Source organism: Myotis brandtii, unplaced genomic scaffold, assembly GCF_000412655.1.
Source record: "Myotis brandtii unplaced genomic scaffold, ASM41265v1 scaffold409, whole genome shotgun sequence".
Lineage (NCBI taxonomy): Eukaryota > Metazoa > Chordata > Mammalia > Chiroptera > Vespertilionidae > Myotis > Myotis brandtii.
This window is the reverse complement of record NW_005365723.1, coordinates 574649-598954: the sequence shown is the minus strand read 5'-3', so window position 1 is coordinate 598954 and position 24306 is coordinate 574649. Positions and strand designations below refer to the sequence as shown.

The 24306-nt window shown below is 59.9% G+C and overlaps 2 protein-coding genes across 3 annotated transcripts in view; one reads left to right on the top strand and one right to left on the bottom strand.

Annotated features, from left to right (window-relative positions):
• Positions 1 to 8290: 8290 nt before the first annotated feature.
• KLHL25 (kelch-like family member 25) lies at positions 8291 to 14652 on the top strand. The gene is given in 4 exon segments (XM_014545434.1): positions 8291 to 8345; positions 10124 to 10788; positions 10791 to 11720; positions 13225 to 14652. Coding segments are annotated over 3 exon segments (1617 nt in total). The 5' UTR covers positions 8291 to 8305; the 3' UTR covers positions 11703 to 11720; positions 13225 to 14652.
• Positions 14653 to 17909: 3257 nt separating this feature from the next.
• Positions 17910 to 24306, bottom strand: part of AKAP13 (A kinase (PRKA) anchor protein 13) — a 158275-nt gene continuing 151878 nt past the window's right edge. For both annotated transcript variants that reach the window (XM_014545432.1, XM_014545433.1), the window contains 2 exons: positions 23069 to 23399; positions 17910 to 22009 (listed from right to left, as the gene is read on the bottom strand). In XM_014545432.1, coding sequence (XP_014400918.1) covers positions 21975 to 22009; positions 23069 to 23399 — 366 coding nt within the window. In that variant the 3' untranslated portion in view covers positions 17910 to 21974. The remainder of the gene's footprint in view (positions 22010 to 23068; positions 23400 to 24306) is intronic.

The window sequence follows — 24306 nt, the reverse complement described above, 5'->3', positions numbered from 1 at the left end:
GCAGCGCAGTGCCCGCCGCCCCGGGCACCCCTTGTCTCTTTGCAGAGCCGTGGAGCTGCAGAGGCACCCCCTTGCCCCCCGGGTGGCAGCCCCCCGGGCAGGCCTCCTCCTCCAGCCGGCTGTCTCCCCGTGCGCCCCTCTCCCCCCCCATCTTGCCCTGACTGCAGGACCCCTCGCCTTGGGCACGGTCCCCCCCTCTTCCCTGTGAACCCATAGTTACTGGAGTAGCTTTTCCTTTGGGAGACTCGGCCCCAGGGGCACCAGGCCCTTTTGTGCTGCTGCTGCTGCAGATCCTCCAAATTTCATTTCCATTCTCTCTGAGCAAAGAAAAACCTTTATTAGGGGAACTGATCAAAGGGTCCGGCCGGGTGGGGGCGGGCCCGGGCCCCTGAAGGTCTAGTCTGGATGTTCTGGGGTGCCGCTGGGTTGCCCTGAGCCCGGGGGAAGGCCCCCTGAGTGTCGGCCTCCCCGGTGAGTCCGGACAGAAGGCAGGGGTCTGGGGCTTTTAGTGTTCACTCTGGGACAGAGGGTGGGAAGTTGTCAGTGGCCCTGGGGGGAGGGGCAGGGAACCCCCTTTTCTTATCATGGGCCAGACTCCGGTGACTGACTTGGGACCGAGAGCGTCAGTCCCCCATTCTTAGGTGGGACTGATGCTTAATGGGCCCAGGTGTGCTGTCCTTAGGGCAGCGGTTCTCAACCTGTGGGTCTCGACCCCTTTGGCGGTGGAACGACCCTTTCACAGGGGTCGCCTGAGACCATCCTGCATATCAGGTATTTACATGACGATTCATTAACAGAAGCAACATTACCGTTATGAAGTAGCAACGAAAATAATTTTATGGTTGGGGGTCACCACAACATGAGGCACTCTATTTAAAGAGCCAGAAGGTTGAGAACCGCTGCTTTAGGGGATGTTGGGGAAGGCCAGCATTTGGGGACTGGGAAGAGGGAGGACACAAGATCCCCCCAATCGGGGGCAGGTTTGGTGCCCTAAGTGAGACCAGGCAGGCGTCCTGGGTCCCCAAGCTGTGCCTGTGGGGGTCCGAGGAGTCAGCCTTCTCTCAGGCCCCGGCAGCTCCGTCTGGAGTAATTCCGTGCATCGGGAAGTGACTCCAGGGAGGTCGTGGGTAGGAAGGTGGAGAGAAATGGTAGAAACCTCCACCCGGGGCTGCGGGCTGCAGCCGGATCTGTGTGTGGTGCAGAGAGTGGGGCTGTGGGCGACCTGCACACTCCACGTGCCCCTTAATAGCGCCTGGAACCTGTGGGAACCGGGTGTGGGGAGAGGAGAGCAGGAAGAAGGGAAGACGGCCTGGGCCTGGGGGGGTGTGGTCTGCAGTGAAAGGCTGGGTTTTTTTCCCATTTGTCACTGTGATGCTTGAGGGAGCATTGCCTAGTGGGTGGTTTGTTCATTCCTTTATATGTGTTGATTGTGTGAAGGGTCTTTGTTGGAACCCTGCCCTCGGGGAGCTGCTAGGAGAGGGTGTGCTGGCCCGTGGATGCGTTCCTGGGAGTCCCCAGGGAGGTGATGGCTTCTGGAGGCAGCCCTTCTGCTCAGGGGGTCCTAGGAGAACCCACTCCAGCAGCCCCGAGACCAGCCATTGCCTGAGCCCTTAGTCCAGTGGTTCTCAGCCTTCCTAATGCCTCGACCCTTTCATACAGTTCCTCGTGTTGTGGTGACCCCCAACCATAAAATTATTTTCATTGCTACTTCATAACTGTCATTTTGCTACTGTTATGAATCGTCATGTAAATATCTGATATGCAGGATGTATTTTCATTGTTACCAATTGAACATAATTAAAGCATAGTGATTCATCACAAACACAATATGTAATTATATGTGTGTTTTCCGATGGTCTTAGGAGACCCCTGTGAAAGGGGCCTGGGGCCTCAGCCACCTCCACCCACTGCTGTGCTGGTGCCAACAGACGGTCCTTTCTCACCGCGAAGCCTTTTCTTCCCGCCTGCCAGCGCCTTTCTGATGAAAAGGGGTGGGCGTTGGTGGCTCACTGACCTGTTCGTAAAGGTGCCCGCTCTGTGGTCTCAGAAACCCAGTCTAGTTGGGAAATGTCACCGTCTTTCCTGCAGACACATAAAAACCTTCCAGCCAGCCGTCCCCTGCTCCCCACAACGGTGTCCTGCACCCGTGGGTGTGGTTCAATGTCACAGGCCCAGGGCCAGCACCGCCTCTCCATGAGCCCCCATTTGGAACCCTCACACCTGGAACCTGTGGGCAGAAAGAGCACTTCAGTGGGGGAGGGGGAGGGGAAGGGGGGTCTGGGAGTCCTTCTCTGCCCCTACCCGGCTGTATGACTTCACTGTAAGGGGTTACCTTTGGGGGCCTCGATTTGCCCTTCTGTAGAATGGGTGGATGCTCTTCTGTAAGTGCCTCTCTTGACGGCAAATGTGTCGCTGTAAAATCTCAAAAGTCTTTGCAACCTCTGGTGTTTCCGAGTTTTATGAGGCTTGAATGATTGGCTTAACCCTTGTGGGCAGGAAAAGCTTGAGAAACAGCTGACCGAGTGAGAGGGGCTGACTTAGAAGTCAGGAGTCCGCAGTTCTAGTTCCAGGGCTGCCTCTCCTGTGCTGTGGGGCTTTGGGCAAGTCAGCGTCCCTCTCTGGGTCCTATTTCCCCCCCGCCCCCCATGGAACGAGAAGCCTGCAGCGGGCTAAGCTCCCAGTTTCTTTTCCTTTCTCGGTGAGTAAATCGCTTCTGCCCAGATACACGTGAAGGGCTGCAGGCGGTGGGTGTGCCCGTGGGCGAGGGGCTGGTGAAGCCAGAGGACTGCGTCAAGGTAGCGCCAAGCTGGGCGCAAAGGCAGGTGGCTTGTGGGTGACTCATTTCCCAAGGTCGCTGGGGCTGGTCCTGTGTGGGGAGCTGGGCAGCGATGTGGGAGGGGTTAGGGGAGCCCCCTCCCGCCCCCCAGGACAGATGGGACCTGGCCTGTATGGCTTCTCCGGGGCATGGAGCCCGGGGCCACCCCTGAGAAGAGAGATGGACAAAGAGCCCCCGGAGCAGGAGGGATGAAGGGAGCCCCGGAGACTTCCCTGCAAGACCAGTTGGATGGCTCCTCCCACGAGGAGGGGGGCTGAGCAGGTTCTGGGAGAATGTCTGCTGCCGCAGGAGCTGAAGCGCGTTCGTTGGCCATGGTGTCTCCCCACCCACCTCCGCCCCAGGAAGACACCGTGATCGGCCGAGCAGGGTGCTGGCCTAGGACGGGAACCCACAGCTGTCCCCCTCCACCTGCTCCTGGGGGGTCCCCACGGGGAAGCAGACCACCGATCAGTCCGGGCTGCATGGAAATCCTTTCCTCGTTAGGATGGAAGCTTTGCTCCTCTTAGGCTGAGCTGCCTGCCCGGTTTGCAGCGGGCCAGGCCGGATGTGTCTGGGCAGGAGCAAGGGCCAGAGGCTGTCTTTCCAGCAAGTCTCAGGGCTTGTGAGACCCTGGTCCGAAGGCACCCCTGCCCCAGCGGAGATGTTGGGCTCGCACAGTGCAGTGGTGGGAGCAGGTTGCCCACGTCTCCCGGTCCAGGGTCCCCGCCTGGAAAGTGCAGATGGTCATCGGCCCGGAGGCGGTGGCCGGGTGAGCAGAGCAGACACTCAGAACAGTGCCTCGTCCATAGTGAGCGCTCGGTAACGACAGGCTGCTTCAGTGGTACTGTCATCACCACTCACCTGGGCGCTTATTTTCCCTTGTTTGCAAAGGACACAAACAGGCCATGTGCTAGGGTTGTACTGCTGGTCCTCTCGGGGCTGGGTGAAGTCATGTGACTGGTGTTGGCCAATTAGATGGGAGCAGGAGCCACGTGTGTCCTTCCAGGCCTCGCACTGAATTGTCTGTGCCACCCACACTTTCCACGGTGCTCTCTCTCTCACTCTCTCTTTTCTCTTTGGCCTGGTGGCTGCTCTGTCACCTGGGTCCCCGGGACTGACAGTGATGAGACAGGTGCCCTCCCCCCCACACACACACACCCCACTGGAACTACGATGCGTGTAGTATGAGCAAGAAATCAATCTCTGTCCTCTAAAGCCACCGAGATTTGGGGGTGTTTGTTGCTGCAGCAGAACCTAACCCACCCTGATTAAAACGGTCAGAACCCCCTCAGGCTCAGCTGGGAGGATTGAAGGATTGAATCTTCCACGTGAGAAGCCCTGCACACTGTAGGTCCACGCTGGTCATGTTCTGATTTGGCTCCCTTCCCGACCGCAATTCCTTCCCGATTCTTTGCAACAAGTGTTGCTACATCCTTCATTGGGCATTCACAGACCTTGGCCCCTTACCTCCTGCCCGCGCCTTCTCTGGGCAAGGCCAGCCCCGTGCGACCTTCCTCCGGGAGCGGTGCGTTCGCAGCATCTATCCACTTGCAGCGCCAGCTCCGGCTCCCCAGCCCCCGGAGGCTGCCGCCAGCCCGGGACTGGCCATCAATCATGGAAGCTGAAGTGGCTGCCCTTGGTCAAGTGTGCTTAACGTGCAGGTGCATTAAGTGAAAAGGCTGGAGCACGAGGACGGGGCAGGGAAGCAATCGCCCGCCCCTCTGGGTCTGCTGGGACCTCCCGTCCCCTCCCAGGCAGATGGGCGGGCTGCGTGTAGGGCAGTGATGGCGAACCTATGACACGCGTGTCAGAGGCGACACGCGAACTCATTTTTTTGGTTGATTTTTCTTTGTTAAATGGCATTTAAATATATAAAATAAATATCAAAAATATTCATCTTTGTTTTACTATGGTTGCAAAGATCAAAAAATTTCTATATGTGACACAGCACCAGAGTTAAGTTAGGGTTTTTCAAAATGCTGACACGCCGAGCTCAAAAGGTTCGCCGTCACTGCTGTAGGGTAAGGTCAGGACTCCCTGCCCACCGGGGACTCGGGGTGTGTGTGGCACATTTGAGAGGGCAGCTGGGAACCAGGTTGTCTCACACTGTGCTCAGGGTGTGGAGGTGGGGATTCTGCCCTGGGGGTGAGCTCAGGGGTAGGCTGGCCCCCCACCCCATCTCCCCTTCCCGGGGAGCTGATACGGGGACATCCTGGGACGGCCTGAAGAGGAAGGGCAGTGATTGCCAAGCGGCGTATGAAGCAACATCCTCACCCTGCCCAAGCCTGGCTGTGCTCTGGGCCAGCCGCCACAGCCAGCCCATCCCCTGCAGGAGAGATGGGGCTGAGGTGAGGCAAGGATGCAAGGAAGGGGTGAGGCCCAGGGCTGGGGCGGGGCCGGGTGGCAACCAGCAGACTAACCCCGTGAAAGCAGAGGCGTGCGTTATCTAAATCTCGGGACAGTCCTGCAGCCTTGAAACCTTTCACACACACACAAAGAAAAGCTGGAAAACAAAATCAAAATAAATCCACAACAAACATACGAACAGTTCTAATCCATTGCATTTTAAATGCAAACCAGGGCACATACATTTTTGACTATATATACTTTTTTTTTTCCGTAAAGAGGGGGGGCCTGTGGAAGGCAGGAACAGCTAGAGAAAGGGCCCATTGTCTGGTAGTTGCCTCGTATCTGGAATGATCTGTGGCCCTGATTCAGTTACAGTGGTCATACCAATTTTCCTTTCAATTAACGATTAGATTGGTGTGCTTAATAGGCTGCTTCGTTTGTTTTCCACTTGAAAATGGGATGGATGGCTACGCCTGCACCCCGAGGGCTCCCTGAGGTCCTCGCAGACACGGGGGCGGGGCCGGCATCTGAGCCAGCGCGGCGCTTGTGGTGTGTCTGCCCACAGTCCCAGCCTGGGGTGGCTGTTGCCCCAGGCAGCCTTGCATGTGTGTGATATGTGACTAGTGCCTAAGTCCTTGTCATTACAGTGCCAGGAGTGACCCAGATCCAGCCGGCTGGACAAAAAAAAAACGACCTCTAGTGCAGCGGTTCTCAACCTGTGGGTTGCGACCCCTTTGGGGGTCGAATGACCCTTTCACAGGGGTCACCTAAGACCACCGGAAAACATATATAATTACATATTGTTTTTGTGATTAGTCACTATGCTTTAATTATGTTCAATTTGTAACAATGAAAATACATCCTGCATATCAGATATTTACATGACGATTCATAACAGTAGCAACATTACAGTTACGAAGTAGCAACGAAAATAATTTTATGGTTGGGGGGTCACCACAACATGAGGAACTGTATTAAAGGGTCGCGGCATTAGGAAGGTTGAGAACCACTGCTCTAGTGTGTTTTTTTTTTCCTGATTATTAAAATACTATCCAGTCATGAACAGATCAAACCGCTTAAAAATGGCCAGACAGTGAAAATCCGCCTTATTCCAAGCGGAGGTTAGGGCTGGGGCAGGGGTCGGGAATGTCTGCTGGGCTCCTCAGTGACATTGGTAATGACAGCAACGCGACTAAAGCAGCTGGCGGGGTAGGCATGCTAGGCCCCGGCCGCTCTGAATGCTCACCGCTTCCTGTCTCGTTTAATTCTTGCAACAACCCTGTGTTTATAGGATTGTCGTCATCATCCCTTTATGGTTGGAAAAGATAAAGAGTAGACCAGGGAGGCACGTTAACTTTCCCAAGGTCTCACAGTAATGGCTGAGCTGTCCTCAGGGGCCCTGAGCCTAACCACTGGCTTTGACGAACTTTGACCTTTCCTCCTGGCGGCTTTGGCGCAGTCCTGTCAGTGCCGCTGGGGCAGGGTACCGCCTCCATATGCTGGCTGCCTCCCCCTTCTGGCCTCTCGCCCGCCTGTTTGCCTGCTTGCATTTGTGTTGTGCATGCGTGTTGAGAGCATGCATGCCATGTTGGCTTTTGCCTTCTTAGTCCTCAGCATAGCCTGCCGGTCTCGAGTTTTTGGATGGGTGGCCTGTGACCCTGGTAGTCTCTGGGGTCGTGTGCCTGGAGGACCCCAGTTCTGACGGCTGGCTAGGGGTCCGTCTGCGGTGGCCGGAACGTCCAAGGTGAATTCCTCACTCCGACGTCTGGAACATCACAGGGCGACTTGTGCCTCCTCACAGTATGGCTGCCGGCTTCCTCCGCTTTGAGGGCTGGCTTCCCCTGAGGAGCACTGGGAGAGGAATGGAAGCTGCCAATCTCTGAAGGCCTGGGCCCAGAAACGGCCTCAGTCACCACGCAGCCCAGAACCTGCTCGGGGACACCGGGCTGTCACAGGATTTGTCCATCTTCACTCCACCCACCGGCCTGTGATGGTGCCCTGCCTGTGCCCCGTCTCCCTGGCCTTTCTCTTCCCTGAAGGGCCACCCTCGTTCCCACCCAGCCTTTGCACTTGCTGGCGCTCCATCTGGAACCTTCCTTACACCCATCATCACATCCTGGCTCGTTTCGGTTCACACGTCCCCTCTTCCGAGGGGCCTACCCGAGCCCACGGGCTTCTTGCCGCGCTCCGTGGCTCGCTGCTGTTGAATTTTCTTCAAACTTCCAGGAAGTGGAAATGTCCTGTCCACTGGTTGTTGCCTCGTGTGCCGGCCACCCCGAGCCCGGCCCCATGGAGGCAGGAACCTGGCTCTGTCCGTCCCTGCCTCCCTGCCGGCACCTGGCCACTGGGAGTTGTTTGGGAAACAGGGTGAGTGAGTGGCTAGGAACCTCATTACCCGCAACTTAGCAGGGGGCCTGGGCCTTTCCCACTGCCTCTGGCCTCTGTGAAGAGCCATGAGCTGACACCCTCATGAGGCCCGCTGACTCCTGGCTGGTGGAGGGGGCGGGGAGGGCCAGCGCTGCAGCCAGACATGGGGCAGGCGACCCCGGAAGCTGCCGTGCCCGCCCCTGGTGCACTTTTCTCTCAGAATCCGGGCCATTCACTTTGGGGGAGTTTTTTCTGCAGGTCTTGCCCCTTAGCTACTGTGTTTCCTTGTGCACGCAGTTAACTTCAAGGATGGTGAGCAGTGAGCTGGAGACATTGTTATTTGGTGGCCCAGCGCCTCCCTGCAGGGGAGGGTGTCGGTGGGGAGGAGGTGCTGCCTGAGGTCCTTCATTCAGGGCCTCTAAACAGGCTGACAGTTGCCACTCTGGGGCCTGCAGCGTCGTGCAGTTACATGCTGTGCCTTAAACCCATCGAAGCCAGGACGACGCCAACGCTCATGTCCACTGGGAGTCCCCCAAACTGCCCCCAGCGTGACGCACGGGCCAGAGGCCCCTCGTGACGGGGTGGATGGAGTCACTGGGGGAAAGGCCACATTTTGCAAAGTGTGTGACGACTGAGTGACAGAAGCCAGAGGATTTAGCAATCACAGCATCGGGGAAAGGTGTTGCAGGGTCCGGAATTCAGATTGGGCAATGCAGCCCTGGGGGTGGGGAGCATCCTGCGGGCCAGGCCGGGCCAGGGCAGCCTCTGGGTCCCATGACACCGGTCCCAGGGCCAGGCTCGGAGGTCGTGCCCTGTAAGTAATTGCCAGTGAGTCCCGGCCGGTGTGGCTCAGTGGTTGAGCGTCAACCTATGAACCAAGGAGGTCACAGTTCACTTCTGGGTCAGGGCACATGTCCAGGTTGCAGGCTCAGTCCCCACTGTGGGGCGTGCAGGAGGCAGCCAGTCCATGATTCTCATCATTGATGTTTCTCTCTCTCCCACTCCCGTCCTCTCTCTGAAATGAGTAAAAATGTATATTTAAAAAAAAAAAAATCTTGTTCGCAGCCACTCGCCCTGGGCTGCTCCTGTGAGGAGAGTTTGGGGTTTGTGGCTCTGGGAGGGAGCTGAAGGGACAGCTGCTGGGGCCCCGGAGCTGAGTCCCTTTCCCGCAAGAGCCCCACCTCTGGACTCCCTCTTGCGCCACCGGTGTTGCTTGCACCCTGCCGACGAGTCAGCGATCTGGGCCAGGGTTTAGAGGTCTGAGTTGTGTGGTTTTGGGGTGGGGGCCATTCCCCTCACTTTCCTCTGAACCTGACTGGCACCCTCCCCATCATGGGAGATCCGCTAACCCCACCTTCTGGGCTCCCAGCGGCCCCACCCGCCCCACTCCTGGCGACTCCGCCCTGCTGAGGTCTGGGCAGAATCCAGGGCAGACTGGGTTGTGTGGCTCTGGGCGGTGGCCGCTCGTCCCGCCTTCCCCAAGCCTGGCTGGCACCTCGCCTTCTCGGGATCCACGAGCCGCGTCCTCCTGGCTCCCGCAGCCCCACCCGGCTGAGCTCGGGCTCCTTGGGCAGAGCTGGGTCACCGCGTTGCCGTTGCGTGGCTCTAGGACGGGCACACAGCCAAATTGTGGTCTGTCGGTCTGTCTGGGGCTGATAAACTCCGCTGACCTCACCCTGACAGCCCCACCCCACCACAAAGTTGTTCGGGCACCCAGAGGGTGGCAGCTGGACTTGGTTTACCAGGGACGTTTGCCGAGTGGCCTCAGACCCAGCGCCGGCGCCGGGTTTGAACCTGGATCCGTCGGGTGAACGCCTACTTGCTCCTACCTGGTGACTGAGAACCGGTCTCATGTGACTTGAGCAGTGCCAGAGAGTGACTGAGCCTCACGGGTGGAGGCAGGCAGAGGCGGATCTCGGGGGGCCTTGGGACTCTTGTTGGCCTGCCCCTGGCCCCTGCAGCCAAGGTAGGTGCCCTTGACGGGGAATTGAATCCGGGACCATTCAGTCCTCAGGCTGACGCTCTATCCACTGAGCTAAACCGGCCAGGGCTATTTGCTTGTTTTTTGTAGCCACGGGAGGCACAGCTTGGACCCGCCCGGGGGTGGCTCATAATCAGGGCAAAGACCTTTGGCTCCAGAGTGGATCCAAACTCAGGGGAGCAAAACCAGGTTTCTAAGGGCAGGTGAAGCCAGCCGTTCCGCCGTGTGGCCCTCGAGATGTAGTCAGTTGACATGAGGGACAGAGCTGAGCAGAGAGGAGGGGTGGGGGCGGGCCAGGCCACAGGGGAGTCAAAGTCTGTGCTTCCACCCCCAAGTCACTGCATCAAGAATGGCCCCTCTTGCCCTAGCTGGTGTGGCTCAGTGGGTAGAGCATTGGCCTGCGGCCTGAAGGGTCCTGGGTTCGATTTTGGTCAAGGGCACAAGCCTGAGTTGTGGGCTCGATCCCCAGTAGGGGGCATGCAGGAGGCAGCCAATCAGTGATTTGCTCTCATCATTGATGCTTCTGTCTCTCACTCCCTCTCCCGTCCTCTCTGAAATCAGTAATAAAAGAAAAAGAACGGCCACTTTCACCTGTGTCCCTGTCCCCGCAGGTTGGCTCAGCATGTCGGTCAGCGTCCACGAGACCCGCAAGTCGCGGAGCAGCACGGGCTCCATGAACATCACGCTCTTCCACAAGGCGTCGCACCCCGACTGCGTGCTGGCCCACCTCAACACGCTGCGCAAGCACTGCATGTTCACCGACGTCACGCTCTGGGCCGGCGACCGCGCCTTCCCCTGCCACCGCGCCGTGCTGGCCGCCTCCAGCCGCTACTTCGAGGCCATGTTCAGCCACGGGCTGCGGGAGAGCCGGGACGACACGGTCAACTTCCAGGACAACCTGCACCCCGAGGTGCTGGAGCTGCTGCTGGACTTCGCCTACTCGTCGCGCATCGTCCTCAACGAGGAGAACGCCGAGTCGCTGCTGGAGGCGGGCGACATGCTGCAGTTCCACGACGTGCGGGACGCGGCCGCCGAGTTCCTGGAGAAGAACCTGTTCCCCTCCAACTGCCTGGGCATGATGCTGCTGTCGGACGCCCACCAGTGCCGCCGGCTGCACGAGCTGGCCTGGCGCATGTGCCTGGCGCACTTCGAGACGGTGCGGCAGAGCGAGGACTTCAACAGCCTCTCCAAGGACAAGCTGCTGGACCTCATCTCCAGCGACGAGCTGGAGGCGGAGGACGAGCGGGCGGTGCTGGAGGCCGTCCTGCAGTGGGTGCCTGCGCCCGGCCGCGCAAGGCGGGCCACACGCTGCTCATCCTGGGCGGCCAGACCTTCATGTGCGACAAGGTCTACCAGGTGGACCACAAGGCAAAGGAGATCATCCCCAAGGCCGACCTGCCCAGCCCCCGGAAGGAGTTCAGCGCCTCGGCCATCGGCTGCAAGGTCTACGTGACGGGGGGCAGGGGCTCCGAGAACGGGGTGTCCAAGGACGTGTGGGTGTACGACACGGTCCACGAAGAGTGGTCCAAGGCGGCCCCCATGCTGATCGCCCGCTTCGGCCACGGCTCGGCCGAGCTGGAGAACTGCCTGTACGTGGTGGGCGGACACACGTCCCTGGCGGGCGTCTTCCCCGCCTCCCCGTCCGTGTCCCTGAAGCAGGTGGAGAAGTACGACCCCGGGGCTAACAAGTGGAGCATGGTGTCGCCGCTGCGGGACGGCGTGAGCAACGCGGCGGTGGTGAGTGCCAAGCTGAAGCTCTTCGTGTTCGGGGGGACCAGCATCCACCGGGACATGGTGTCCAAAGTCCAGTGCTACGACCCCGCGGAGAACCGCTGGACCATCAAGGCGGAGTGCCCCCAGCCCTGGCGGTACACGGCCGCGGCCGTGCTGGGCAGCCAGATCTTCATCATGGGCGGCGACACGGAGTTCACGGCCGCCTCCGCCTACCGCTTCGACTGCGAGACCAACCAGTGGACGCGGATCGGGGACATGACCGCCAAGCGCATGTCCTGCCACGCCCTGGCCTCGGGCAACAAGCTCTACGTGGTGGGCGGCTACTTCGGGACGCAGCGGTGTAAGACCCTGGACTGCTACGACCCCACGGCGGACACGTGGAGCTGCATCACCACCGTGCCCTACTCGCTCATCCCCACGGCCTTCGTCAGCACCTGGAAGCACCTGCCTGCCTGAGGGGCCCCTGCGAGCCAGGTGAGCCCCGGCTCGGGCCTGTCCCGCTCTGGGAGGGGCAGCAGGTGACGGAGAGTGGAGGGGTGGTTCTGGGACCCTTTACCAGAGCCAACGCCTTCCTTGCAGCTGACCTCGAGCAAAGCAGGTGACCCCTCTGCAGGGTGGGGTACAGCCTTAGGCTGGGGGGGCGTTCCCAGACATGGCTGCCTATCAGAACCGCCAGGCTCTTCTGACAATTCTGCACGGAGTCTAGGCCACTCTGCCAAGTCCGAGGGCACACTCTCTGAGTGACCGTGTCCTCGCTTCTGACTCCAGCTGCGGTCTAGGGGCTTCCCAGAATGCACTGAGGCTGTCTGTTCACGGTTATGTCTTATTACAGGGAAAGGGTGTAGATTAAGATCAGCCACGGCCAGAGGTACACAGGGGCGGGGCGGTCAGAGCACACAGCATCCACAAAGCATCGCGTCCTCTCCCTGTGGAGTCAGGACTGTGCCTGTCCTGGCCTCAGAGAGAGACGATGCGCAGAGCACACCGCCAGCCGGGACCTCACTCACGCCCAGCCCTTAGGCAGGGTCACTGGATCGCCGTGTGGTTACAGGTACACAGGGGCGGGGCGGTCAGAGCACACAGCATCCGCGAAGCATCGCGTCCTCTCCCTGTGGAGTCAGGACTGTGACTGCCCTGGCCTCAGAGAGACGATGGGCAGAGCACACCGCCAGCCGCCAGCCGGGACCTCCCTCACGCCCAGCCCTTAGGCAGGATCACTGGATTGCCACGTGGTTACGAGGTCCCAGGTCAGCTGGTGCAGCAGGACCAGAGCCCCAGCCTAAGTCACATGATGGCTCCACTCCCGCCCTCAGCCAACACATGCTCTCAGGGGTGACATAGGTCACCTCCCAGACCCAGGGGCAAAGGCCAGGCCTCTGTTTGGACAAGGCCACGTGCTGGGCCGCACAGAAGGCCACACCCCAGGGCCTCTCCAACCCGGGTCCCGTGAGAAAGAGCGGGGAGATGGGGGGTTGGAGCGGGCACCCCGGGAAGCGGTGGTGCTGGGCTTTGGGGGCAGGCGCCTGGGACTGCCCACCTCTCACCTGCTGGATGGGTGGAGACGTGGGTTTGCCGGGAACCAGCCTGCCCTGCGCAGGGCTCGCTCCCCTCTTCCCTGTCCGAGTCCGTGTGAGGCTTCCTCGGGCGTGTGTCCACGTGGGCGTGCTGGGCCGCACAGAAGGCCACACCCCAGGGCCTCTCGTGTGCAGCCGAGAGGAGACCAACCCGGGTCCCACGGGGAGATGCCGGGGTTGGAGCCGACACCCCGGGAAGCAGTGGGGGTGCCGGGCTTTGGGGGCAGGCGCCTGGGACTGCCCACCTCTCACCTGCTGGATGGGTGGAGACGTGGGTTTGCCGGGAACCAGCCTGCCCTGCGCAGGGCTCGCTCCCCTCTTCCCTGTCCGAGTCCGTGTGAGGCTTCCTCGGGCGTGTGTCCACGTGGGCGCCATTCCCACGCCTCGTCTCTGTTGCTCCGCAGGCTCTGCGTGTCTCCCCACCTCACAGCTGCAGCCCCGTCACAGGGGCCCGTCTGCCTGCCACAGGGGAAGCTCAGCCGCCCCGGCCAGCGCTCCGAGCGGCCGCCCACCGGCTCTGGGAGCTGCTCTGAGTTTTAAGACGAGAGAAGACGCCGTTTCCAGCGCCGGGATGTCTGCCTGAGGCTTTTCCCGCTTTGCAGGGGTTTTGGGGGAGAGGGTCTCCCAGAGGGGCGTGCGCACACCAGGGCTCCCTCCGCCTCCGTGGGGGGAGGACGCGTTTGCACGACTTGGAGGTCACCTGTTTCCGCAAGTCCTGGACGGGCCCAGGGGCCAGGCACAGAGAGCCCTGGATGGGGGCAGCACCGCCTGCAGCCTGTGACTCACGTCCCTGTCCCTGCTGTGATGTCGCCCACAGGGGACGTCCCAGGTCTCGGGGGACGGCCAGCAGGACTGGGTGCAGAAGCTACTGAGGAGAGAACCGAGGACACGTTGTATACGGGGCAGAAGCCTGCGGGGTGAGCTCAGTGGCATCCAGGAGGCTTCAGTGCTGGACGACCCCGGGCAGCTGGGTTCATGACGAAATCTCATGGCCCCTCCCCAGAGCGGGGCTTGCCCTCGGGACCTTGCCACCTCCCGGTCAGGCTGGCCATGGCCCATCACACGGCAGCACCCAGGACCTTGGGTACCACATGCCGCTGGACAGGGGGTGCCTCCCCTTCTCAGAGCACATCACAAGCACCAGCAATGCCCCCGGCTCCTGATGGGGACCCCGAGGGACTCCAGGGACCCGCCCCACCCCCCAGACATCCCCCAGCGCTGGACGCATCTCAGTGCGGAGGTCAGCCACGAGGTCACCGCTCCCGACCCCGCTGGCCCCTGGCATCCTGGCCTTCCAGCTGGTAACTGGGTCTGACCCCTCTGCCCCCTGGGCTCACAACACAAGCTCCGTCCCGAGAGAACTGCCAGACATCTGTTCGTTGTTTTTCACCTTCCAAGTGGCTGGTCCCTCCTCAGTGTATCCCAGCCCAGCCCGCCCCTCCCGTCCCTCCATGCAGGCACTAGCCTTTGGGCTTCTCCTGGGGACTTGGACCTTGAAGTGGGGTTCACTCACTGATGCGCCCCAGCTGCCACTCGGGAACGTCTGAGAGCAGAAGGTGCACCTCCAGTTCAGACGCTGCTGCTCCCTCTCGGCCCCCCTGCAGCCACGGGGCCCCACCCCAGGAGATGGCTCTGCTGGGAAACTGGGGAGGGGGCGCGGGGTGGGGGGGGGAGGGGGGGGGGGGGCCTGGGTGGGAAGCAGCCGGGTCTGCAGGCCCTGCCCTGTCGGCTGCTGGGCTGAGCTAAGCACACGTCTCACAGCACAAAGTACCTCCGGTGCCCTCCCTGGCGGGACCCTCTCCGTTTCTAAGTTAATAAATGAATTGAGAACATTCTTGTTTGTTTGGGCTCTGGGGCCCGTCTTGGGGGACACAGTCATGGGCTGACGTCGATGGTCACCCCACCAGGCAGGGCTCGGGGGCTGCCCCTCCTGTTAATGGGGGGCTCAGTCCAGGTCCCACAGGCACCCAGATATCAGGGCTCCCCTTGATGTAGGTTGTTGGGCAGTTGTTTCCATTGGTTCCGACACTGTTCCCCGTTCTCCTGAGAGTCACCATCTCCTGGAAAAGCCGTCGCGAGCGCTCACTTGAGAAATTCCATTCGTCTCCACGCTCCTGCGTATGCGCTCGGGCTCCCAGTGGACACTCATTTGTGTGAAAATAACAAGCGCATTAAGGCGGGCGCGTTACTCCGGGTCGTTATCGCGCAGGCCTGCGCCTGGTCCGTGCCCTCCCAGGAGTCTGAGCTGTGCCCTGGGGTCCAGTGGCGGCCTCTGCAGACGTGTGTGGTCCCGCCAGCTGAGCTCCAGGGGCGCAGTGCAGGGTGGGGGACCCATGGGCGACAGGCCGGCTGGGTTTCGGCCCCAGCTCTCCTTGTATAGGGCTGGCTTCCCTTTGCAAGGTCCCTGTTCTCAGGTACTTAGAGGTTCCCAAACTCCCTTCAACAATGTCCATTTCCTTTGCCCTTTCATATTGCAAGCTTCCAACTAATTTGTGTGTTAGGTTCTAGCCCGGCTGGTGTGGCTCAGTGGTTGAGTGTCGACCTATGAACCAGGAGGTCAGGGTTCAATTCCCAGTCAGGGCACAGGCCAGGCTTGTGAGCTCGATCCCCATTGGGGGTGTGCAGGAGGCAGCCGATAGATGTCTCTCATCACTGATGTTTCCTATCTCTCCCTCTCCCTTTTTCTGAAGTCAGTAAGAAAATACTTTAATTTTTTTTTTTTTACAAAAGGAAAGATTCTAGAAAGAAAAGGCATTCCAAATTTTTGTGGGGAGTCGAAGGAAACCCCGTTAGAAATATGTTTCCCTTTTAGCCCTTTCGCCGGGAGACTCAGCGGCTGAGTTTCAGCGCAGAAGCTGTGCTTTTCCCTCTTGGCCCCGTGCCGCCTCCTCCCATGCCTGGGCTGTCACGCCCGGAGCCACCTGGGGGCCTGGTTGACTGCCATCAGAGGACCCAGCCTCTGTCCACGGTCTGAGCAGCACCCCCTGGGCCCACCCCCAAGCTCCTCGCCGCAGCCGGGCCCCTGTGGGTGCCGGGAGTGTGTGTCAGGTGGCTGGCCCTGGGCCCCTCCTGTGGACACACGAGGCCAGGCTGGAGAGAACGACTTTGTCCAGGCAACTCTGAAGCTGGGGGTGGGGTGGGAAGCTCGGGGACCCTCAGAGGGAAGGGGCAGCTAGGGAGGTCTCAGCTGCTCTGTTCCCAGGAGCCAGTTCCAGTCACTCCCCTCCCCCCAGTCAGCTCTCCCCTCCTGGGACCCTCTCCCCACGCCCCTCCAGATACGGTTTCCCAGGGAGAAGGCAAGGTCCACAAAGGCGCCAGGAGGGAGGCACAGCCCTCAATTCTGTGGGGACTGTTTCCAGCAGCGCGGAGCATCCATTAGCATATGAAAGGAGGCTTGGGGACTGGCCAGGCTGTGACTAGGATACCAGACGGGGCTGGAGACTTGTAGGGGTTGGGGTGGGAAAGGCCCAACCCACATTTCCTGCACTGGGTGCAGAGCAGCTCCTGCCCAGCCCGGCCCCCTCTCCCACTGCGCCTCCTCACAGGACACCCTGGGGGGGGGGGGCGGGGCAGTGCCCACAGGACTTGCCTCAGCATCCTTAAGTGACCCTGACCCGCAAGCTCCCAAGAACAGGAACTGTGGGGAGGGAGGCCTCTGGGAGGGACTTCTCCCTGACCAGGCGACATCCAGGCTACTAGGGGGTGAGGGGCCAGGTCCCCCTGACATGTTCCCTGTCTTATTTCTGAGGCCCTGCAGCTCAGCTGACCTCGATTCTGCTTCCGAGGAAAAGCCAAGACCTGCGCACTGCGTTTTCCCCTTCCCCTGCAAGCTCTTTTCTGGCCTCTTGGCTTCCTTTCATTTCTGACTCAGATTCCTGTCCTGGGCATTCGTTACCAACTTCCTGTCCGGGCAGAGCCGTTGCTGCAACCCAATCTGAGGCGGTTTGTACACCTCGGACGCTCCCTCGGGCACGGGACCCGCGGACAGAAAAACGCCACGTCTGTGACAGCCACTCGGCAGCCAGCTCTGCGCTGTGGCCCAGGCTCCAGCCCAGCAGGGTCCCTGGCGAATGGCGGCCAGGATTCTTGCAGCCCTGAGCGTGCTGTGCGTCTGTTCGGGAAGGAAGGATGGGACCTCCGTGCGCTTCTTGCCTCCCAGACAGAGCCCGTCCCCGGCTCAAACCCAAGGACCACGGGAGGCCTGCCCCACTCAGGAGGGAGGGGGGAGAGGGAAAGAGAAACATCAGTGATGAGAATCATTGATCAGCTGCCTCCTGCACGCCCCCTACTGGGGATGGAGCCTGCAACCCAGGCACGTGGGAATTGAACTGTGACCTCCTGGTTCATAGGTCGATGCTCAAGCACTGAGCCACGCGGGCCGGGCATAGAGGAGACTCTTAAGACATCGGTGCCCTTCCAAGTTCACTGGGAAAGGGAAGGTGCTTGGCACTCTGGCAGGAGTGTCTTCTTCCCATTGTTGCGAGAGGAGCTTGTAAGTGGCAAAGCCGAGATCCCAGGCGGCTTTGCACGGCACCATAGGGCACAGTGCCCAGGGTCCAGGGGGCTTGGGGCCTTTTGCAGGAGCAGCCCGGCTCCCACCAGCGGCTCAGCACAGCCCCTCCGCTGTGGTGGGTGGCAGCGGCTTCTCCGTGGAGCCCGTCTTCTGTGATCAAATCCAGCCAATCCCTGTGGGGCTTGAGGCAAATAAGATTTTTCTTCCTGAATCAGGTTTTGACAGTTGCCCTGTTTGGAGAGTGGGATGGGGTACAGAATACTTGCAAAGAAAGGGTTAGCATCTTTTTACATAGGAGTCTATGGCAAAGGGCATTTTCCACTGCACTGATTTAACTGGACAGAGTTCTGGCACTTGGCACCCCGGGGTTCGGGGTCCCGGCTATAGCAAGAGTGGGAGTCCCCAAGAAGCCACCAGTGCTCCAGGCTCTCCTGGTTCCTGTCCCCAAATGCGGAAATAGGTTCCGCTGAGAGGAAGGCTCTCCTTGGAGTTGGGGAGGGGGTCCCCCTTTACCAGGAACCCAGAGTTATCTCCAGCAAGCCCAGACCCGGACGGACAACCACACACCAGCCGCAGTCAAGACGTAAAGAACATTTATTTTTTTGGAAGGGTTGAGGGGGACTTTACAGAAATCTGAAGCCAATAACTAGACAGGAAGATAAATAAAATACAAAGCCAGTATGTTGTGGCAAAATTCCAGAAAACACACTGAAAAAAAAATCTTTACAGTTTAAAACTGTTTACTTTATACATAATTACAAATGCATATACAGCACGTGGGTTTCACCCCTTACTTAGTGGGATTCAGCACAGAAATGTTCACACAGGGGAAACACGAATGAGCAGACGCAGGTGTGCGCGGTCACCTCCTGCCTGTCCCGGCGGCCCCCGCGCCCCCACGGGGTGCGTGACACCCAGGAAGCCACAGGCTGAGCCATGACCACAGGGCGTGGCCCTGTCGGTGCTCTCGCTGCCCTTCCTGTCGGGCGGCTGCAAAAGGCAGAGGTGACAAGCGGGGTGCACAGGCCGGCTCCGGCTGGGTGTCGGCAGCGGCTCAGCAGGGTCTGCGACAGGAGAGCCTGGCCCACTTGCGTTTGCCCATCTTTGAACCTCACGAGATGGAGAAGTCATTCGAGGCCTGTCGTCTTTGCATAAATTCAGTTAGAGGAGGACATGGGAAGAAGCAGCCTGTGTGTGTTTTTCCTATTATGGCCGCATTATAACATTGTCATCCTAACACCTGGCCGGCAGGCGGTCCGTCCCAAGGCTCTGGTTAAGGAGGAATGTCACGCTGCGTTGGAAGAAAGAGGAAGCAGCCAGGCCAAGCACGCTGTGCCCCTCCCCGGTCTCTTCAGGCCAACGAGCGCCAGGGCCCGGCTGGGACCCGGCCAGTCAGGACCACAGCCGTGTTGTCCAACGGCCCCGCTGCAGGGGCAAGGCACACCCACCCTCTGCCAACCACCGTCCCTGCAGGCTCCGTTCTGGGCCCCGCGTTCCAAGCGCACCCGAGCATGTGGAGGGGGTCGATGCCCTGCGGCAGTGTCCCCTCCAAGCCACCCTCTTTGTGGCCCTGGAGCCCCCTCACCTGGCCCCTCTCTCTACACCCCTCCCAGGACTCGGCTGTCCTCTGGCACAACTGCCACCATCGACACGGGAGTAAATGCGGCTCCAAGGTCCACACTCAAACCCTCAGGAGAAAGAACTCGGAGACGGAGGATGAAGGAGGAGCGACTTCTGGACCACGGTCTGGCCTCTAAGGTCATGTACGGTCCCAGCTTTTCTTAAGGCAGAGCCCATTCTGTTAAACCCTATGCGCTCTATTCCCGCCCCAAAAAGGCCCCACAAAGCCCCAGGGCCTCACACTATGCTCACTGCTGCTAATGCCGGGCTTGGGAAGGTAACAGTAAGGGAGCAAGTGAGCAAAGGGACAGGTTCCAGTGGTATTGCCCTGAGACTTAAGAAGAAAAAAGGTAAGATTCGTACCTTTTCCAAAAAAATCTTGACACAGATTTCTTGCCCACATACAGCTTAGGGGGTAGGAGGGAACGTTGGCAAAGGTTGAATTGTGGCCATTTGCGTGTTTTTAACCTTCTGCGTTTTCCAAGAAGGAAACAGTTGACATAGTTGTCACAAAAGCGAAGCCAGCTGGCGACAGCATGAAAAGTGCACAGGTCACCCAGGCAGGATGACAATTACCGAGATGACATAATGGAGAGAAGGTACCCCTCCTTCCAGGAAACTCATTAGATTCTGGAGACCTGGGGACTCTGGAAGGTGTCTCCCTCATCCCCCCCAAAACTTAAACACAATGCTGGGCACCTGATCTCTGGAGGCTGATAGAGAAGCTGGGGGCCCCGAGGACTTGAACCTGAGTCACCCGAGAAGTCAACCCCTTCTCCCAGGAAAGAAACCCAGGCGGGGCTTAGACTCAGCGACTGAGCCGTCCTCAAGGTCATAAGCACAAGCACAGCAGCAAAAATCCCCAAGTTCAACCTCAGAGGGAGGGGGCGGGTCAGGGAGTCTCAAACTGAAGCCAAGCTGTGCAGCCACACACACACACCCCGTCCACCGGCCTCTGAGCAGCAGCCTGACAGCCAATCGCATCATCCCGGGCACAGGCGGCCGGGCGCACGTGGACCCAGTGCTTCCTTCGAGCAGAGCGACACGAAGCCCCGGGGGGAACCCCAGCAGGCGACAAGGACAGACAGCTGAGCTCCGGGAGGGCCAGGCGGGCACAGCTGTGACATGAAGCTGGGGGGACTGGCTGCTTGCTGTTTAGGGTCTTCGGTGGTGGGCGGAGGGGTGGGGTGGATACATGGTTACGAGAGAAAAGGAGAAATCGGTTGGTTTTATTCCTCAAGTCTATTGCTGGAGGGTAAGAAACTCAATGACAGAACCAGGCCAAGGGTCCCTCCTCGGTGGCAAGAAGACACCCCTTCCTTGGTCAAAGGATGCGCTGGGGCTGGGGTGGGGCAGGAAAGGGACCCTTCCCCACCCTGACTTCTTGTGGGCCTTCAAGGCACTTGCAGACACTGAGGAGTGAGCAGCCAGCGCCGTTCACCCTCCACAGTGATCAGAGTTGAATAACCGTTGGGACATTATGTTCGCCCTTCACACACACAGACACGGACACACACACACAATAAATAAAACAAAACTAGCTAACGATTTTAAACCAGACCTCTTTCAAATAAACTGAAAGATAAATATCTCCATCTGCAAGGCCAGCTTGCAAGTCATCAAGCACCAAGTTACAGATTTTTTGTTTTTTAAAAAGGATGGTCACGGCTCCCGAGGGGCAGAAGGCAGGAGTGGGAGCCGCGTTAGAGCACGGTCCCCGGGGTCCCTCCCGGCAGCCACAGCGGGGCAGGTGCGGCCTCGCAGGGGAGCCACGCCCATGAACCCCGGCACCGCCCAGCTGGTGACAAGCTGAAAGCAAATACAGACCCAACGCAGAAGGCAAAAAGGAGAGAAGACGGAGGACAGGAAACAGGCCGCCTCTGGGCATCTTCGAGGGGCAGAGTGCAATAACCAACAGGCCTTTAGGTTTTTAAAAAACTTTTTAAGAAGTTAAATTTTGCCAAGCCTCCAGACAGAGTGAGAGCCCTCCCGAGCCACACCTGGCCCGTCTCTCCTGTGCTGGTGGAGACAGACCACTGTTTCACACCTTCACTGAGCTACTTCCCAGCTGGAGGTCCTAGCCTGGGGCGGGGACAAGCTCCTGCAGGAGAAGCGGGTCCCTATTGGTGGAGCCGAGGGGCCGCTGTCCCCCACGTGAGCGCCAGGCAGGACCAGCTTCCCCAGGAGCCACTGTGGCCCTCAGGAACATTGCCAGGAGGCTGTGGCCACTTCTGAGTGGTCAGTGACAACCAAAAAGTGTCACCCTGCAGGGGTCGTGGTGAGGAGGCCTCTCTGCTTCATCGCGCCCAGAACATGTGGGCAAACACCTTGGAAAGCCAGGGTAGAATTTCTTCCGAATTGATCAATGATATCGGACCCTTGTTTTGGTGGCTGGACACCAGAATCGAGGAGGTGCAGATCGGATGCTTTTGAAACACACCAAGTCTTTTCTCACTGGTTTCCACACGTGTCCCTCATCCCTTCTACAGTGAAATGAGATACATGCAAACGGGTGCGGAGTGGGGGGTGGGAAACCGCCTCGGGGCCCAGCGGCGAGAGCCAAGCCTGCACGCGCCTGCGCAGTGCTCACGGACAGACTGCGTGATCCTGCCCGCCCCACGCGCATACGCAGACGGTCACTGTGTATGCACGCACAGCAAGTCCACTCTACCTGCTGTTGGAGTTTCAGAGGCGGTCCCCAAAATAAGAGGCAGCCAGCATTTCACACCTCATCTGGAACATTCTTTCAGCTTTTAGGAATTCCTGACATGGCCCAAACCACCGCCTGGACTTCTGGGGACACTACTTTCAGTGTAACACCCTCAACCGGGCCGGCCCCACCCCGTCGCCAGGGTGGGAAGTCCGGGCCTCCTCGCCCACCGACGCGCGGGACCCTCTGTCCCTCAGGTCCCGGCCCCGCAGTGCGGAGGAGCGATGCTTGAAGAGTGCGGTGTCCACGCAGGAGGCGGGCACGCAGGGACAGCAGGAGGCGGCTGGTGCCACGGCCGGCGGCGGGGGGGGTCAGCAGAAGATCTCCTCACCCTCTGCGGGGCCGTCTGGAAAAGGGGGCACAGAGGGAAAAAGAAACTCAGAAAAAATCGAACTCCCCCCTTTCCTCCCTAAACACAAGGCTCCTAAGCTGCAGACAGATGAGGGGCTGGGGGGCCGCCCCCTGCTCGCCGCCCTCACTCCTGCCAGGAGCCGACGTGATACTGAAGTGCACACTGAGTAGAGATACTATTGTCAGTCCCTGGATGAGGCCAGGGAAGGCGGGAGGCTAGAGTGCTCCGGTAGGCGGGTTCATTCCTGAGCTAGATGGACGCCTGAGAGGTACGCCTGCCCCCTGCAGGCATGTGCCGCCCTCTGCACGCATGTGCCGCCCCCTGCAGGCATGTGCCGCCTCCTGCATGCATGTGCCGCCTCCTGCAGGCATGTGCCACCCTCTGCAGGCATGTGCCGCCCTCTGCAGGCATGTGCCGCCCTCTGCAGGCATGTGCCGCCCTCTGCAGGCATGTGCCGCCCTCTGCAGGCATGTGCCGCCCTCTGCAGGCATGTGCCGCCCTCTGCAGGCATGTGCCGCCCTCTGCAGGCATGTGCCGCCCTCTGCAGGCATGTGCCGCCCTCTGCAGGCATGTGCCGCCCTCTGCAGGCATGTGCCGCCCTCTGCAGGCATGTGCCGCCCTCTGCAGGCATGTGCCGCCCTCTGCAGGCATGTGCCGCCCTCTGCAGGCATGTGCCGCCCTCTGCAGGCATGTGCCGCCCTCTGCAGGCATGTGCCGCCCTCTGCAGGCATGTGCCGCCCTCTGCAGGCATGTGCCGCCCTCTGCAGGCATGTGCCGCCCTCTGCAGGCATGTGCCGCCCTCTGCAGGCATGTGCCGCCCTCTGCAGGCATGTGCCGCCCTCTGCAGGCACGTGCCGCCCCGAGCGCCCCGGGAGGCTCCCTGAACTGGTGTCTCGGCTCGTTGCGGACAGTGCAAGGGGGTTTGGTGAGAAGTAGTACAGTTTGGCTTTTATACACCCCACGGTCCCTCTCACTAACCTGTCCCGCCACTAACATCTCCCCCTCCTCGGGCTCCAAGACAACCCGGCCACGGGGAGACGACGTGCGACTCACCCCCAGACGGAGAGCGGCCTTTGTTCTTCTTCTTTTTCTCCTTCTTGTCCTTTGGCTTTGCCAATCCAAACAGGCGGGTGGAGGAGGAGGTGGGCGCCGGGGTCTGGCTGGGGCCCTCCGGCACTCTGCTGGGTTGGCTGGCAGAACTCAGTATGTGAAAAGGCCCCTTATCTTTGTGTGTCCGAGCAATGCTGTTCCGTTTTGGGGACACCGAGAGTTCTGAGTCCAAGGACCCTGACTTGGCTATCGAAGGCGGGGGCGGCAGGGGGGACTCCTCGGGGTTGGGGAGGAAGGAGGGGATCCTCAGCAGCTTGGTGTGTGGATGGGAGACCTGCACACGTGCGAGAGAAGGGGTGTGCTCAGAGGCTGCGGCACCCGGGGCCACTCGGGAGGCTGGCCAGGCTGCGACCCCTGCCCCGGACTCCACAGCCCTCAACATAAAAAGGCTCAGGATTCCTTTACGGCCCTCCCCCACGCAGGATCTAGGCAAGTGCTGAAAATGTCACCTTTGACACCATTACTATTTTTACTACATGCACTTAACGCCTGCATCATAAAGAATTAATAGGACCTTGGGCGAGGTCCCTCCCACTCCCTGAAGAAAGAGGGGAGCTGCGACCCTGAAGGCTGATGTACACAGGGATGTGGGGATTACTTGGGGCTAAGAGATTCTAGAAGCCTGTTCAGGGTAGAAGTAGAGCAGCTGGAGAGTGGCGTTTACACCGGGAGTCTATTCTGGTCAAAGGCCAAACCGAGATAAAGCGAGATGAGGGCCGTCAGCCCCACCCGCGCTCTCTGTGCCCGTGGAGCCCGAGCGAGGACTGGACGGGTGGGGAGGAAGGAATTCTGCTGCATCACTCACACACACACACACACACAGACTCTGCAGGGAGCAGAACCGCCCCTTCTAGAAGCTGTCAGCTGAATTCTCTTTCATGGTCCAAGGTCAATCGATCCATCAAATGGCAACAGGACGTGCATATCTACCAGGCGATCTGTGCCCGCCCAGGCTTCCCCCTGCCCCCAGCGTCTGTGCTCCAGGATTGCACGGGGCCCCTGCAGGAGGGAAAGCCTGCTTCCCCGAGTAGCAGCTGCAGCACAAGAGGGCCTCCACCAGCACCCCAGCACCAACACCCTCTCCGCACAGAGCAGCTGCTTCCCACCCAGGGGTGGGCTCTCCCTGTGACTGACGCCCCTGAACCCACCTCCCCGTCCTTTCAGGGCCACTGACTGCCACC